Genomic DNA, 16,669 nt, shown 5'->3' on the forward strand with positions numbered 1-16,669 from the left:
AAACGACTGTGAGAACACTGCCCCCAGGACTTGGTTTCCGGAGTCTGTTCAACATGCAGCCTTATCTACTGGGTGTTCCGGTCCCACAGCAACTGCTCAGAGAAACCCAAGCCTGTCAGGGGAGGCTGAGGACGCCAAAAGGGAACTGACCAAGGGCTGAAGCCAGTGACCCCTGGACCAGGTCTCAGCCACCCATCAAAACTGTGGCTGTCTTGGTTAATGACGTACATTCTTCTCCAAACCAGCAAGGTGATGGACTTTCCACCCCAGTCTGGACCTGGAGTGTCCGTGGGGCTCAGAGGCCTGTCACCTCGGACAGTGATTCTGGAGACAACACGCCACCACCACCCACAGCTGTTGACTGTTTATTGCACAGGAACATGGCAATGCCGTGGCAAGAGGCATTACAAAACAATCCAATGACCAACCCAGAGCTACCGAAGGACATTCTGTAGACACCTGTTATATACACATATGTACACACATGCGCACATGAACACACTCTGAACACACGTGAGCCCAAGGCTTCCCAACTGTGCACGGCAGCTCACACCTTAACCCCTGACGCGGCGAGACACTGCAGGGAAGCACAGCAAACAACTCCAGGGGAGAAAAAGGGCTCAGCTGCAGTGAGCTGAGCCACTCAAATCGGCACACCCAACACAGTGGACATGGGCAGTCCCTCCTTGGGCCAGGGGGAAGGACGAGGATCTGGGAACACAAAACGATCCTCTCAAGGCCCATGACTGGCCTGAGGGCCTGCCTGGGGTCCCAGGAAGCTGGAGCTAGTCTGCAGCTAGTGCTCAGCACTAGAACCCTGGGGGGATGGATTGGAGAGTTTAGGACAATCGCCGCTCCAGCATCCCAGAGGAGTGTGTTCACCCCAAAGATATCAATACATGGCAGAATGTCCACGACGGAGCCCCACGGGGGCTCCAGAAATCAAGGCAGATGTGTGCAGCTGCTCAGGGCCCTCCAGCCGGCTTCCCAGAGCATTGTTTCCTGTGTGCAGGCAAATCCTCACTTCTACGCAGAATGAACACGCACTGGGGTGGTGGGGGTGCTCTTCATTTTCGACAGGGGACTAACGGACCCACGTGGAGGTCTAGAGCCTGAGTGACTACATCTAGCAAAGGGATTTCTTCTCTCTCAAAGGCAGCAAGGTTGGGTGGTCTGGGTCTGGGCACCACCCCTTCCCTGTTTGTCAAGGCTCAGGGATGAGGCTGCTGTGACGTCGACCTGCCTGAGCTCACAGAACTGCTAAGCTGGTTCCAAAGAGGAGCCGCTGTTTGGGAAATTCTTGGACTAACAGTGCTAAGTCCCCCAAGTCTCAGCAACACCTGGTGCACCAGCTCCTTGACAGAACGTGACAGCAGCATACCAGCAACAAAACACGAAGCAACCCTACACACAAAATGCTTCAAGTTTATGTAAAGGGAAAAGAAAGTCCGAGTTGCTGTTTCCTTCCCACTGACATCCAAGCAGCTGGCACACCCCTTTACTGGCTGGGAAGAGTGAACTGGCCAGCCCTGAGTAGAGAGAGGGGCCTGCTGCCCCACCTCTGTGGCTAGAGCCCGCTAGGGAAGGAAGCAAGACAGTCTTGATCTAGAGCTCTGGGTGTGGGAAACGCTCCTCTCTCAGACCTTCATTTTGTACAGGCCACTGGGAAAGTTCTACTGAAACAGAACCTCTTATACTGGCAAAGACCCTAGCCTTCTCAACCCAGACAGCCACCCCGAGTGGCCAGTCTCCTCCTCACCTCACTAGCCCAGGGGCCAGGGCTTGTGCTGCAGCCCTTCAGCAGGGGCTTGCACACACATACACGGGTCTACAGTTGTCCTCAGGGGAGAAGGAGTGTAAGCTCTGCAGAGGGTCAGCCCTCCAAACTGCAGCGGGTGGTGGGGCTAAGGCGACTAAGGGGCTTTATTCCAGACTGCCACCAGTGGGTAGGATGGAGGAGGGGGCAGGGCCTCTTGAGGTTGGGCTCTGCTGCCATCAGCCTGATGACACTGTGGTTCCACGCAGGGCTACCATCTGCAGGGGCCTCCCAGGGGCTGCAGCCAGCAGCCTCTCAGGCAGGGAGGACTCATGACTACATGTGTGCTGGGGGGCACAGGAGGGCACAGCCTCAGCTACTCCTGTCCAAAGCCCTCGGTCTCCTCGATGGCGTACAGCAGCTTCTCTTTCAGCTGCTCATAGCTCTTGTATGGTGGGAGATCCAGACGGTTGAAACTGTTGAGAGAGGGCACGGTACAGTCAGCATGGAAGGTCAGGGAAGGTCAGGGCTGCTGGCCAAGGAAGTCAAGAGCATTCACGTGACTGTGGCTCAACCACAGTACCAACCAGCTGGTGAGATGCTGAAACAGGGACTTCAAGGACCCTGCTCTGTTGGGCCTTAATGCCTCAGGTTCCTGAACCACAGACGGGTTAGGAGGGAGGACAGGCAGCTGGGAAAATGGGGAACTGCGTAAGAGGACACTCGGCGCAGCAGTCTTTGCCTACTGGAACAACAGTGTTCCAGGATTTAATACCTGGTGTGACCATCGGGGTGCACACCTGCTGCTACAACTCTCAAAAGATCAGAGGCCCTCCTCTCCCACCCAACACCCCAGGGCCATGCAAAAAGTTTCCGGAGTCAGGGCCCCAAAGTCACCCTGTCCACTGGGCTGCCCTTAGGGGCTCATCACATCTGTGAGGTTCCAACCACATCCCAGTAAAACCAGCAGGCTCACCAGGTGTGGCTTCTGGGCAGCCAGGTTTCCTTGCCAACCTTGTCGATGCAAAACTTCTGTGGTCCATTGCTACCTATTATCCAAAGAAAAATGCACCTTATACAACAGGCGTGATCCTTCCTGGGCAGGACACTCTTGCCCCTCCCACTGACTTGCTTCCAGGGAGACACTAGGTCCCACCCTTCCTGTGAGCTGCCCTCACTCCCACCCAGGGGTGCCAGCATGGCAAGGGAAGACACACCAATGAGTTCGGCAAATCCCCCGACAGGCAGGCGGCAGGTCCCTGTAACAAACTGCAGTAGCCGGATGCTTTTCTCGTTGTCCATCTCCTTCACCACCTGCAACTCCAAAAGTCAAAGCAGTCAGGCGACGCCACTGGCCCAGCTCTTTACCCTGTTCTGTAACTCTCCCACACCTCTGCTCTTTGGGGCTGAGATCACAAAGGCTGGGATGGGCAGAGTGACAGCTACCAACTGGGAAAACCCCAAAGCTACTCCAGGAGGCTATGTCTACAGATCATTTCCACAGTCCATGTGCTGTCTCTCTGTCTCAGGAACAACTCAAGCCAGGTATTCTCTTCCCTTTCAAGTTCTACTTTAAAAAATAAACTAAAAATGGGAGTGACTACTTAATGGCTACAGCTTTTTATTCAGCAGGGCAGGGACAAACTGTTCTGGAATTAGTCTGATGGCTGCACAATACTGTGAAAAGCCACTGAATTGTATACCTTAAAATGCTTAACAAGGTGAATATAGTATGTGAATTTCACCTAAGCCAAAAATATCACATATAGTTATTCTCTGCTTGTGTATTTGCTGTGCTTGATAATGACAACAAGACCTACGTATATAAAAGAACCAATTCATTATATCCAGGATAATGAGCTCATTCAGTTTCTCTGAATCCAAACACATGCTTTCCCATTCCACCTGCCTTGAAGGAAACTACGCAACCTATAGGAACGTTCCTTCCTACGTGCGGGCACCCTGTCGCACACCAGCCTTCAGAGCTGACCCGCTGGCCCCCGACCACCGACACTCCTATCAAATGCACTGGGCATGGCCCAGCTGCAACAACGCCACTGTCCCAAAGCTGGGTTTCTCATCTCCTTTTGCAAGTTGGCAGGGGGTGGGGGGCAGCGAGGTGAGGGTCAAAGATGGGGGAGGCAATAACACAACAAGGATCCTTGGGCTTGGGTCTAAGCAGATCTCATTTCCTCCGGTGGGCTGCAATAACAGCTGGCAGGACACACCTGCCAGAACCACTGGATCTGCTTGCTGTTCTTGGTGTAGTGCCGGTAAATGGTATTCTTCTGCCAGTCATTCATGTCTATCTCCTGCATGCCGCACAGCATCAGCTGCAGGGGAAAGGGTATCAGCCACTCAATGCCGGGCCCTCCCCACCCATGCCTCTCCAGCTTACCAGCAGATACAACCACCCCAAACACTGTCAACTATTTCTGCTGGCCGTTTTAATCACACGGATGACACAAATCTTGAACATGGACCCCCTCACACCAGGGCCCAGGGAGGGGTGGGTGTGAGGACCCAAATAAAATTTATTCCCCTGCTTCTGCCATTCTCAGGAGTGTGGAGTTTTACTGGGTGTTTCCGTGGATAAGCAGTGAAGCTATCAAAGGGCAGAATTGCCCCAGAGCCCGGGGTTCAGGGTCCCAATAACCTTAGCTCTCACCTCCAGCTCTTTCTCATCAAAGTAGCGCAACCACTCCAGGGGGGCCACCTCATTGAAGCCGTCCAGGAAGGCTTTGGTCTGCTCTTCCACACCCCGTGTGAAACGCCAGTCGGTCAGCAGCCTAAAAACAAAGGCTGGCTGTCAGTGGAGCCTGAGACGCACTGCCCAGGAGCAGCTCAGGGCCTGCCATGAGGCTGGTGTCACCAGGCAGCAAGGAATGGGCTGACTCGACTTCCAGTGCTGCGAGGAGCGGCTGCTGCTGGCCCTAGAGCAGAAACTCTTAAACCTCGCAGCAACCCCTCTCGAGTTATGTGGGGCTTTGAAATCACCACCACCTCCTCCTCCTTGTACTGTCACCAACTGAACGTCAGATGTGTGCATGTTAACAGACTGAACCAAGAGACCCGAAGAATGTGCACACAGGTGAACATGTGCATACACACACGTGAGAGAGGAGATCGAGCACAGAGGACACAGAAATCCTCCCAGTTAGGGGAAAGAAAAGAAAGATGTCGCTGTTTCATGACTCTTCAGAGAAATTCAGCCCTGCAGTCATGAAGTCCACGTGGGAAAAAGAGAGCGAACGGGGCTGTAAAAGGGCTTTGGGCTCTGGCCCCCCCAGCTCTGGGCAGTGCAACCAGCCACAGGCAGCCAACTGAGCCCATGCAAAAAGGGGGGGTTTTGTGATCCCTGGTGACCTATGGGCCACACATGGGGTCTGGCTGAAGAGGGCACCCAGAAACAGCCGGCCATGTCTCTGTTCCACCCCGGTCTCCCCAGCACCGAGACTCACATGATGTACTCCTCCTTGTTCTCCTCAGTTACTCGGATATTCTCACCGCCTTCCTTCAGCTCGTGGGTTGTCACTTTGCCCAAAATCTCCATGTCCTGGATGAAGTACAGCTCTAGGCCACACTCCTCTAGGTTGTTCTCTCTGGGGACATGAGAACACAAGAGGGAAGATGTCTGTCTTAGAAGGGTCTCCCCTGGATCCTGCGCCATCTCCGTTTTAGTGCCCATGGGACATGAAGACGCACAGGCGGTCAGGACTCCGGAGCAGCGGCACGGCCCGCTCCCTGATGCGAGGAGAGAATTCCAGAGCTGCCCTAAGGAGGACCAAGAAGCTGTGCACCTCCACAAGCACTTATACAGTGTAGGTAAGAGCTCACAGGGCACTACAGCAGAGTAAATAAAGGCCATGGGTACTTACCTGGCCACCAGAGATCCCTCTCCTCCCAACATGGGGCATGCAAGGGGACTCACTTGATCCAAATGATAGAGTTATAGAATTCAGGGTCAATGGACTCCAGGTCTTTCAGGGTTGGTCTCTTGTTGAGCATCCGCTTGTAGAAAGGGAGGGTGAAGCCTGTGTCAATGAACTTTCCATGGTACAGAGCCTGTGGAAGGAAGACACACCAAAGAGGTTTGGTGTTCCCAGAGGCAGGCTCTAGGACGCTCTGTGTCACAGCCTGGTTACTACTGCCAGCTGCCCTCCATCCTGGGGAGCGCCTTGGCATTCAGCTACCCCAGGGGCCCAAACGGAAGGTCTGGGAAATAAGCAACACTCTTTGTCCTGACTAGAACCCTGGGAACAGACGGTTTTCTTACCTACAGACCACAGGGATGGAGCAGAGCTGGCCCACTCAGGAACCCACCTCCAGGTCTGCTGCCTGCCCAGCACACCTGCCTGCCGGCTCCCTGCTCTAGCAAAGATGTGCCCCACACTCACAGAGAAGACTTGGTCAGCCCAGTGCCTGGTTGCAGCCCTGACTCACTGACACTCAGAGCTGGGCAGCATAGGCAGCCAAAAATAATGCAGACACCGCTGACAGCGAGCACTGGCGAGCCAGTGGTGAGTAATAGTCTAGAGTTTTACTGGCCTGCTCTGTCAACTGCTAGACCTGGGAAAAATTTGCCTACTTCCTGAGCCCAACACCTTGGCCAAAAACTTCCAGACCCGGGAAGGGACATATTTAGTCATGGGCTCTTGGGCCCTGGGTCCTCCTGAAAGGGGAACAGGGCAAAGGAAAGTTAGAAGTGAAACGTCTCAAACTACCAAATATGGCAGTGGCACTGTGGCTCCCATGGGCTCCTGTCCTCAGTCCTGGTTCTCCACACTCAGGAGATACACAACAGGATGCATGTGATGTGACCCCTTCCCTACCCACATTATGTTCCTATTTCCAGATAAATACAGATAACGTGTGAAACTCCCCCTTCCCAACTTCACTCAGCTCCCGACGAATGCCTCCCACATCGTCCGCCAACTGGTCTGCGAGGGCTCTGTTTTAAGCTACTGCAGATTCCAAATCCCCTGACAGAGGCCTGAGTGCCACAGTAGGACACTCCCAATTGCCCCCACCCTGTGACAGACAGTGGCACCCCCAAGAGATGGGCAGCAGGTGGGCAGTTATGCTAGTGCTCAGCCCTGTCACCCCAACACCCTCAACGGAACACCTGTGAATGTTAAGTGAAGCCCATGACTCGGGGACCATGGCTTTTTGCTCGACAAGTTCTCCACAAATCCACATGCAGAAACCCTCGCCAGGTCCCTGCGTGGGCACTGAGAGAACTCTGAACTATCTCCAGAACCCTCTAGCTTTTTGCATTTTTAGTTAGGAGTTCTGTGAGGATAAGGGTGGGGCTGCTATTGGTGTTGTAGGTCCTGGCCTCCTTGGCTGTCACCCCTCCGGAGGACACATGGCAATGAATCTTACCATGGCAATGAATCTGCCAATAAAGCGGAAGTAGGTGAGGTGGTCGGGGTTGATGGAGGAGGCGGGGTTGATCTGCAGGCAGTAATTGTTCTTCCCAGCATATTCAAATAAACAATACATGGGGTTGAGCACCTCGTGGGACAGGAGGAAAAACCACTCTCTGTGAGAGAAGAGAGAAAAAAACAGGACCAATGGATCCTTCCCTGCACACCCGCACTGGAGGTGCCGCTCTCCTCTGCCGTCCTGTTTCAGCTATTTTGGAAACTCATGTACTGGGGAGTCCACCTCCCCGGGGATCAGCACCGGGGCTAACCTGCATTAACAGCTGGTCAGGGAACAGGGTGGGGCCAGAGCTAGGGCGAAGGAGGACGGCAATCACGCTTGATGACTGATGATCAGGAAAGTGTGCGTGCCTGGGTGCGTGTTGGCTCCCAGGAGGTGGGTGCGTTGCAGGACTTTACATCTGACATCCAGAACATCTTAATGGCAAAGGGGCTCCTTGAACCCTGGGGCCACCATGCACAGTTGTGTTGGCTGTGCACTACGTAACTATGGTACTATGGTACTATGGTAAAATATCACAGATTTGCACATTTATTGTAATAATTTTCCTGCAACTAGCAGCCAAGCTGTTTTTTCCTGATAAAGCCAGAATATTGTGAGCATAGGGCATCTTTTTCTAACTCTTCCAAAGGTACTGTATAAATAGCAGCCACCCTGCTTCCACCCTACCTGAACAGGCAGCATAATATGAATGAATATATGGTAATACATTCCTAACTCCTGATGCATGAACTCTGTAACCCATGCAGTCTGTAGATTATAAACCTCACTCCTGTTGCAGGTGTCTGCCTTGCACTCTGCCCTTCCCTCACCCCAGACCTCATTACCAGACCTTTTCTCATACTTCCACAGATTTATCTGAACCAACACCCACGCCTTTGCATCTCTTTGCACCCTAGGAACAAGCCTCCAACCAGAATTCAGAGTCCTTTTGGGCTTCACTTAAACCAGCAGGGGGACATCCCAACGGGGCCAGTCCCTGGCTGCTGGGCTGTTTGTGGCCAGGCAGACGAGGAGTCCTTCGATGCAGAGGGTGCCCCGGTATCCTGTCCGTGGTTCTACCCTGTGGTAGAACAGCATGACGTAACCTACCATAGGGTAAAACCACTGGCAGGACACAGAGAGACAGACACACACAGGGCGGGAGCCACACCAGAAGCCCACCAAGCAGAGCCTGGAGAGGAGGTCACCACGGTCACCATGGGAGAAAGAGCCATCGATCCACCAGGGCCAACACAGAGAGCAAAGCCACCAACGAACAGAGGGCCAGCAGTGAGTTAACCCAACACCAAGCAAGATGTCCCCACTCCGTGAGAGGTGAGTGAGCTGAGCGACCACCACAGAGTAAGATACGTGTTCTCTCTGCCGGGGGCCCTTCAGCTCCATCGTCCAAGGCAACGTTTTGCCAGAGTCTGTAACTTTTGTAGCGGGACTGTGGTGAGGGCAAGACAATGCTTTGGTCTCTTTTGAGGGTTGTTCCAGCTGTTTGAATTTTATTGACCCTGTGCCCATCACATGCAGCTGAGTACTGATCAAGGCCTTTTGGACTGTGACATAGCATATACCTGTCAGGTGCACACCAAGATGCTCAACGTAACGTGCTCCAGCTGCCTTAAGACTAGGAGCAGCCCAGAGCTGATTTTCATAAACAACCACATGGCACCAATATTTAGCCGCTACCCACGGTGCAGCCAGACTGGATATTAAAGTATAAAAACAATGACATATTGGTTGGTAAAAGAGCCATTGTCCTGGGTCCTTTCCCCGGAGCCCCCACCCTCCCCATGACCCAGTAACTACAGGGTTAGTGCCCAGCCCAGAAGGGGACCCTGGGACACTGCTCTGACACCATTTGAACTGGCCATACCGGTGCCCGCTCCCGAAGAAGCATAAGAGCACTGGCAATTAATCTGAGCAAGGAGGAGGCAGCTTTCTGGCCACGTGCCCAGTAGCCTGGAGAAGTGGGGTGCAGCACAGCCTTCCCGGGGTGCCAAGCTCACCTGGCAATTCCCCCGTAGTCCAGGCCCTCCTCGCCACGCATGATGATGTAGAGCCGGCGGCGCAGGTCATAGGGCTTCATGTTCATGATCTGGGGAGACACAGCATTGTGGCCAGCCTGCCACTCTGCCTTCCATGGCAGGCTGAGGGGGCTCCAGGGTCTGCTTTTTGGTGGACAGCGCTCCCCAAGGCCCAGGTCTTGGACACTCTGCTGTGTGGGTTCAGCAGGCCATGTAACAGAAGATGGGGTGACGGCAGGAAGCCTTCTGTCTGCCTCTGGTCTAAGACAACACAATTATTTTCTAACCTGTTGGAAAGAATCCTCAAAAAGTGTCTGCCTGGAAACGCTGATCTTCACATGGCTGGGGAGGGCATTTGACTGAAAAGAAAAGAAAAAAACACCTTGATTCAGACCTCAGGAGGTAATTATTCAGTCTGGTCTCCTCTATCCTGGGCTGACAGAAGAGCTTGGTTCCTAGACACAGGAACAGGCTTCCTGGAGACAACACCCAACAACTGCTCGGGGTTAGACAGTGGCCTTCCCCCACCTGACCAGACTGCTGCTGGGCTGAGAAATCGTGCTGAAATAACTCCGCGACCCCAACCTGCAGGGGAGGGGCCCGGCACCAGAACTCACATGGCAGAGGAAACGGAACTGGTGATACTTCCACCGAAAACTTCGATCGTAGGCACCTGGGGAACCTTGCTTCGTCCTGGGAAGAGCAAAGATGATCTGGAATCTGTGTGATTTCTCAAAAATTAGCAAGGTGCCTGTTAGCCCTTCAGAAAGGTGGTGTTATATTACAGACCAGTAAGGTAAGGAATGAAAGAAAGGAGGTGACTGCCATTAAAATCTTCGGCAGATTTAAGAAGTAAAAAGAAAAACTAGAAATAAAGCCAGAATCTTGCTTTGAGAGAGACAGACAGACAGACAGGCAGGCAGGCAGACAGACAGACACCGAGAGACCACTGGTGTTATTCTGAATAAATAGATAAATAGGGTGGCCCCTTCCCTCCCCAGCCCTGCTAACCTGGCATGGATATTGGCCACTAGAGGGCAGTAAGTACAGTTGAAAGCAGATAAACTCAGGTGCTAAGACACTGCTGTTACCTGTGCAAAGTCCTTACCCTGACTCGAACCCTGGGCGAGGATCCTTAAAGGTGGTGGTGCGGGTATTGTGGTCCACAAAGTAGCGCACCCCCTCGCTGGTGTACTTCATCTCCCATCCTGGGGGCAGAGCTGGCTCCTGGATCATCCTGGAGACACGGGAAGAGAGGAGTTAAGAACTAGCCTCACCTTCTGGGCTATGCTTAGAAGGCCAGGGTCCCCACTGTGCTCCTTTTGCTCTGCTGTCACCCAGGCTCTGTAAAGCCTTTGAGGAAAAGCAAGGGCTTTGAGGAAATGTAGCTGGTACACTTAAGTCATGAGAACTGTTCTGAAGAAGAGAGAGGTCATTTACTGTCCCAAGACTAAGGAATCAGCCCTAGGTGTCCATGGCCATGGACTGAGCGGCCACCAGCAACCCTGAGGCACCAACTGCCCTAGTCCGGACTAGTTTCTGGGTGTACAGGGTGAGTACAGGGTGAAATCACGCTCTCAGCAGCTTGCACAATCAGCACAGAGACCGTTCAGGCCATTCTCCACCTACCAGGAAGGTCAATTTAAGGAACCACTTTAAAGCTATGTCATGAGGGTCTCCAGGTACTTGTGTGGCCACAGAGGATAAATGCAGTCCAAGGCCACTCAGCCAATGCCAGAGCTGCACAGGGCCCAGCCCCCTCCCAGCCCCAGTCCTTACCCCTGGGTCCGAGGGTCCTCCCACTGGGTAGTACGTGTGTTATGGTTCACGTAATACACCCGTCCGTTGTCCTGTCTCTTCTCTGCCAGGGAGAAGTAGGAAAATAGGACAATCAGATTGAGGTATCTTGAGCCACGTTCTCTCCCCTCTGGGTGCCCCTTTCCATGTGCTGGGTCCGACTTTCTGGCCCTGTTCCTAACCCATTAGAGAAGTTTAACCAGTAAAAGCCCAGCACACACACACATCTGTCATTGGCAAAAATGGACAAAGAGAATCTTTCCCTACTGGGGAGTGGGGGAGGGACAGACACATTTCTAACTGGATCAAGCACTGTCTTTGGTTGGTTAGTTGGCTGGCTGGTTGGAGGGAGGGGGCAGTGTGGCAACATGGAGGGGGAGCAGCCCAGCTGAAACCACCTCCTGAGGTGTAATTGCATCCAGCTGTGTGCAAAAGTGGAGGCACGGACAGCCTCCCGCAAGCCCCTACCCCCACGGAGTCTGTGACAGCTGGTCTCTGGTCCCTCCACCACTCTGCCCACAGGATGCGGTGACCCAGGCCCCTGTGAGGGTTGTGTTTTCCCTCATACCTCTCTGATCAGTGCTCAGAGCCTGCATACCATGTACTTTGTCTCTTTTTTTTTCCTGCTTACAGGCAAAGTTTTATTCTAAAACTCTCACATCCCAGCAAAAGCTCTACATTGCACATGCACAAATAAATGCCAAGGACAGTGGCACTTCCAACACCCATCTTGTTCTTACACCTAAGTGTGTGCTTCTAGACAGAGCAGTGTTTGGGGGAGCTCAGGCACTCCCGCTCTTCCCCAGACAACCTTTACTCTCTGGACAACCTTTACTAGGTGCACTGATGGTGGCTCTGGTGTCCTCCAGGGAGGGAGTCCAGGCTTCAGGGGCAGACCCAATTCAAGCTGGGGATTTGGACCTTGAAAGAGGCTAACAGAGTCACCCCATGAGCTCTGGGTGGATGGAAAGTAAAACTAAGGTCAAGGCTCTGAACCCAAGACAGGCCACCTTTCCCAAGAAGTTCCTGAGCCTTTAAATCTGTTTCTCTCTTAAAAAAAGATGATGCTAATGGCCCTCTCTCACTTACGATGACATGACAAAATTGAAGAAATAAAAGTAACATGTTCCAGAAGCTACAGGGAAACCAAAAACTGTAAAGAAGCAGAACTGGGAGGCCCAGCCCCATCGCCTCAGTATGAGGCTGCAACATTTTCAGTATCAACCCAGGGGCTAGGTCTGTTTGCCTTACCCGGTATCCATTACTTGATGAGCATTTCAAAAGTGCAAACAAAGGGAAAGAAAAAAAAGAAGGTGCCCAGAATTGCTACAGAGCTACCACCATCTCCAAACAGCTGTGGGACTGTCCCACAGAAGACAGGCTTCCCAAGAGGGATCTGAGGGGAGAGAGGGGCTGTTCCCAGCCAGAAGCTTCTGCTTTGAACTAGATCTTCCACATCTGCTCTGCCAAGGGCCACGGCCAACACTAACCGCCAGGCTGGGGGATCTGTCCGGCTGGTCTCGGGCCTGTGCCTGGTTTCTGGCACTGCTCCCTGAATAGGGCGTGGGGGTGGAGGCCCTCATGGTCCACTGGAACTGCGTTGCCGCACACAGTTTCATAGTTTGGGGGCTGAGAGAGTCCTTAAGAGCATCTAGCTCAACCTCATTCGGGAAGAAATGGACTCCGAAACATTCAGTCATGTGCCCAGGGTGAGGGCAGCTGAGGAGATGTGGATCTAAAGTGAGATGTCCTGACCCCTGAGCTGATGCTGAGGAGGGACCATGGAATGTCTCATGGAGGAACAGAAAGGGACACAGGACTGAGCAGGAGAGCACAGTAGACCTGACAGCAGGCTCAAGCTCAATGTGATTCTCGTTTAGTTTTGCTGCTCTTTCTGTTCAATCTTAACTCTCCCTGGGGAGGTGGCCCTGCCCCGGCCCTGGAGAAGCCAACACAAAACACGAAGGACTTGATTAGGAAGGTTCCCTGGCCCTCAGCCAAATGTTCCTTCTTCTCAGTCACATGCCATTATCGTTCTGTGTGTTTTCCTCATCCTTTGTGAACAGCACTGACGCCAACCATGGCTCCTATTCCCACCTCAAATAGTTCACACTTGGCTTCTGGGAGCTGTTTACAAGTCCTTATAGGTGTTCCTATTTGGTGACCACCACTTAGCAAAACCGGTACAGACATACATTGCTTGACTCTGCAGACAACGGTACGACTCCAGGTCCCCCGCTCTAGGTCACAGCGTCCACTGGCCGCCAAACAGCAGTACAATTCTGGTTTAGTTTGTTGAGTCTCCCCCTATCTAGAAGGGGACCCTACATTGGACTCTCTCACATCTGACTTGCCGCCCATCTCTGAGATAGCAATGAGCTTTCATCAGCTCGGGGAACAAGGTGGATCCTATGCATGCGTGAGGGATTCCCTTAGCAGAAAATCAAGAATTGTGTAGAGGCCCCCCTAACTGATCTATCCCATTAAAGGACTAGGAGGTCCTGCAAGTGCTCTGGAACACAGTGGTAATTCACTAACTTATACCTTGCAGGTCCAAAGGGGTTGACGCAACCTCATAAATTACTACCAGGGAGTAGTTGTGTCTGCACCAAGAGTATCAGACGTTCATCCTATCATTGTCATTCTCCATCTTCTCTGGGGAGCACAACCCTGCCCAACTTAATACCATCTGTGAACACCACCAAACCAGCATTTACTGCCTTCTGCTGGCCTGACCAATCCATTAACCCGACATGTACCGATTCCAGCAAAAACGGCCCTCTTTAGCTCCAGGAACTCTGGCCTATTGAACAAAAGCCTGACCCCGCTCAGAGAGCTACAGAAAGCCCCGAGTCTCACCATCTCTAAAGACCCCTCTCTGCAGGGCCACTCCTTCCCAGAATAGCCATAAATTCTGTGGTTCCCCTCAAGTCATAGATGTCCATCTCGCTAACTCATTCTTGCAAATCACACCAGGGGCTGAAAATAAGTAAGAGGCAGCTGCATATGACAAGGAGAATCCATGTGGTGCTATTAACTAGCAATGATGTACTTTCACGGAGTCACCACCCAGTGCTCAGCAGGCTTGCCTCTGGCCATTTCACAGCTGTGTCCCCCGCCACCAAAAAAGTGGCTTCCATTAGTCAAAATTAGGCTGAAGTCCTCCAACATCTCAGCTGTAAAGAAAGGTTTGGTAAAGTGGCCCCTTTCTATCACATAGCCACAGACCCGAAACAAATGTATCTCGGAATCAGCCAGCATCAAAATGTCTTATTGATATAGGATGATGGTTGAGTAGAGACCTTGAAAGTCAGGACCAAAACCCAACAGTATCACAGCCACTTAGGGACTTCTTTCATAGGGACACCTTCCTTCAGCTATGGCAGGTGATGCAACAGCTCAGGGGAACTCCATTACTTCCCCAGCCTCTGGCTCCACTGCCTGCAATTCACTGTTCTGGCTGGGCATCCGCAGACAGTGTGCGGGAGAGAAGTGAAAAGAGAAACGAAGGGAGGGGCATAAGGAAGACTCGCAGGGAGAGGACACGCAGGGGGAGCGTCAGCTGAGGGACACTGAGGGCACAGAGTAGGTAGGTCTCAGTACTTACCCCAGCCAGGAGGAAGGGGGCCCAGTGGGTCATGGTCGGTTGAAGCACTCGAAGACTAAACACAAGAAACACAGCAGAACACACAGGTTAAAAAAAGCTGCTGGTTAAAAATATATTGATAGATAAAGTTAAAAATACCAACAATTCATTTCCACATTTGGGCTCTTTTTAGAGGAGACAGTGGAGCCTTAGGTGGCATCTGCTCTCCTCAAAAGTCTTTTCCAAAAAAAGAAAAACTGAAAAAGAACCCTGCGCACTGAGGACCCAAATAGGTTTTGGAGCGGGGTGGAGTGAGGGGGAGGAAGAGGTGCACAGATGAAGGTGGGCCTGGGCCGGGAAGCAGCGGCCGGCCGCAGGCATGGCCGAAGGGCCCAGAGCTGGACTGCCTGCATGCTCGGCCGTGTGCCTCTGCTCAGCTCCTGCTCCCCGCGGCCAAGGCGACTGAAATCACCACCACCTCCAACTTTCTCCAAGAACCACACACGGGAGGGGAAAAAATATTGCAGGCCTTTCCAATGAAATCATTCCCACAAGCCCTGCCCACGCCCAGAGCTTCCTGGCTGGGGGCTGGGCCCTCCTCCCTCCACCTCCCTCCTGGGTGCGCTAGGAGAGGGAGCAGGGTGTGCAGCATCAGCCCAGACTGAGGGCACATTCATGCCCCAGGCCCCTCACCTCCCCCAGGAATGTTTTGCTTCCCTTCACAAAGCACCTTTATTCTCCTCCAGCCTGAACCTGAAGTTGCTCAGTGTTCTGTGTGTGCCTGTCTGGAGAGGTGGGGCTGGGGGTGAGGTGGCAAGAAAGAAGGGGAGACAGGAGAAAGAAGGGGGAGCTGATTCCAGGACTTCAGGGTCTCTGTTTACATTAGAATCCCCCACCCCCAGCCTAATTCTGCTGTGCGGTCCCTGGGGCAGGAGGGCTGCAGTGGACCGAGAGTTCTCATATCCTGTGGGGAAGGGGGCTGCTGTCAGAAACTCTTCATGGTTAAATAAAACAAGTATTGTTCTGCACTTTCTTTCTTTCTCTCTCCCACTCTCTCTTTTTCTGAAACATTTTTATTTCACTTACTAAAATTTAATCGTTACATTAGGGGATCAAGTTCTCAATGCAGACTTCGAGCTGCCTGGCTGGCCCCTTTGGAGCCACACACAGGCATGAGGATGAATGGGGCTCAGTCTCGGCTTGAGAAAACATTGGTGGAACTCAACTGCCAACGAACCCCCTTTCACGGCCGCCCTCCACCCCCAACTGAAAGTACAGAGAAACTTTCTTTTCAAGGTGGCAGCACAAGCAACTCTTCCAAAGCAAGTTCCAACAAAGACGTTTAAGTCTTGAAACCATAGGTTCCTTGATGGGACAGAGCCCCTTTCAGCAAGGGGCCCCCCAACCCAGAAGAACAAAATGGCACCAAGCTGGGCTGTCCTCGACTGAGGCATGTTACCATCAGTGTAACGTGGAGGACGTGCTCAATGTCCACCACAATTCAGGTTTGTCTGATGGTTACTCAAAAAGCTCTCCCAAATTCACAGATGTCATTTTGTTGAGGTGGGGTGCAGCATTTCACAAAATCCAAGTTCCTCCAAGTTTGTTTTGTGGTTCACACAGAGATATAGTAGGTACAGAAGCATTTGAAAACAGAAGGAAAGGACCTAACATGTGAAACATGCATGCATTTCAGATAATGGCACCAAATACAATGCTGTGGGGTAAGTACCGAGCTGCAGCAATGTCCTTGCAGAAGGGAAGAACTACAGAAAAGGTCATTTTAAGAATCTAAGAGAGGTATTTGGTCCAAAATTGTTTGTTGCTTCAGATCTTTTTGGAATGAGTGGACAATCCACAAAGCATTCAGTTAAATTAGCTCCCAACTGGTACCAACTGGGTTTCAGTGGATTAACAGGCATCTTTTGCTTAACTATACAAATCAACAGACCAAATGTCTTTACTGATGGCCTCCGTGATTTGCATTAAACTACAAACAATAAATCTTTATCAGCTAGCAAATATTCCCTCCCAATACCATGGCACCTAGAGTGTAGGCACATG

At 52.3% G+C, this 16,669-nt stretch overlaps 1 protein-coding gene across 5 annotated transcripts in view; it reads right to left on the reverse strand.

Annotated features, from left to right (window-relative positions):
- Positions 1-352: 352 nt before the first annotated feature.
- Positions 353-16,669, reverse strand: part of WWP2 (WW domain containing E3 ubiquitin protein ligase 2) — a 168,838-nt gene continuing 152,521 nt past the window's right edge. For all 5 annotated transcript variants that reach the window (XM_045818627.1, XM_045818623.1, XM_045818624.1 and 2 more), the window contains exons 11-24: positions 14,627-14,681; positions 11,002-11,083; positions 10,331-10,459; positions 9,840-9,915; positions 9,510-9,581; positions 9,205-9,293; positions 7,142-7,301; positions 5,688-5,821; positions 5,218-5,358; positions 4,425-4,545; positions 3,985-4,089; positions 2,974-3,070; positions 2,733-2,805; positions 353-2,232 (exon numbers count right to left, since the gene is read on the reverse strand). In XM_045818627.1, coding sequence (XP_045674583.1) covers positions 2,133-2,232; positions 2,733-2,805; positions 2,974-3,070; positions 3,985-4,089; positions 4,425-4,545; positions 5,218-5,358; positions 5,688-5,821; positions 7,142-7,301; positions 9,205-9,293; positions 9,510-9,581; positions 9,840-9,915; positions 10,331-10,459; positions 11,002-11,083; positions 14,627-14,681 — 1,434 coding nt within the window. In that variant the 3' untranslated portion in view covers positions 353-2,132. The remainder of the gene's footprint in view (positions 2,233-2,732; positions 2,806-2,973; positions 3,071-3,984; positions 4,090-4,424; positions 4,546-5,217; positions 5,359-5,687; positions 5,822-7,141; positions 7,302-9,204; positions 9,294-9,509; positions 9,582-9,839; positions 9,916-10,330; positions 10,460-11,001; positions 11,084-14,626; positions 14,682-16,669) is intronic.

Source organism: Phyllostomus hastatus, unplaced genomic scaffold (assembly GCF_019186645.2).
Source record: "Phyllostomus hastatus isolate PE091 unplaced genomic scaffold, TTU_PhHast_1.1 phas_scaffold_345, whole genome shotgun sequence".
NCBI lineage: Eukaryota > Metazoa > Chordata > Mammalia > Chiroptera > Phyllostomidae > Phyllostomus > Phyllostomus hastatus.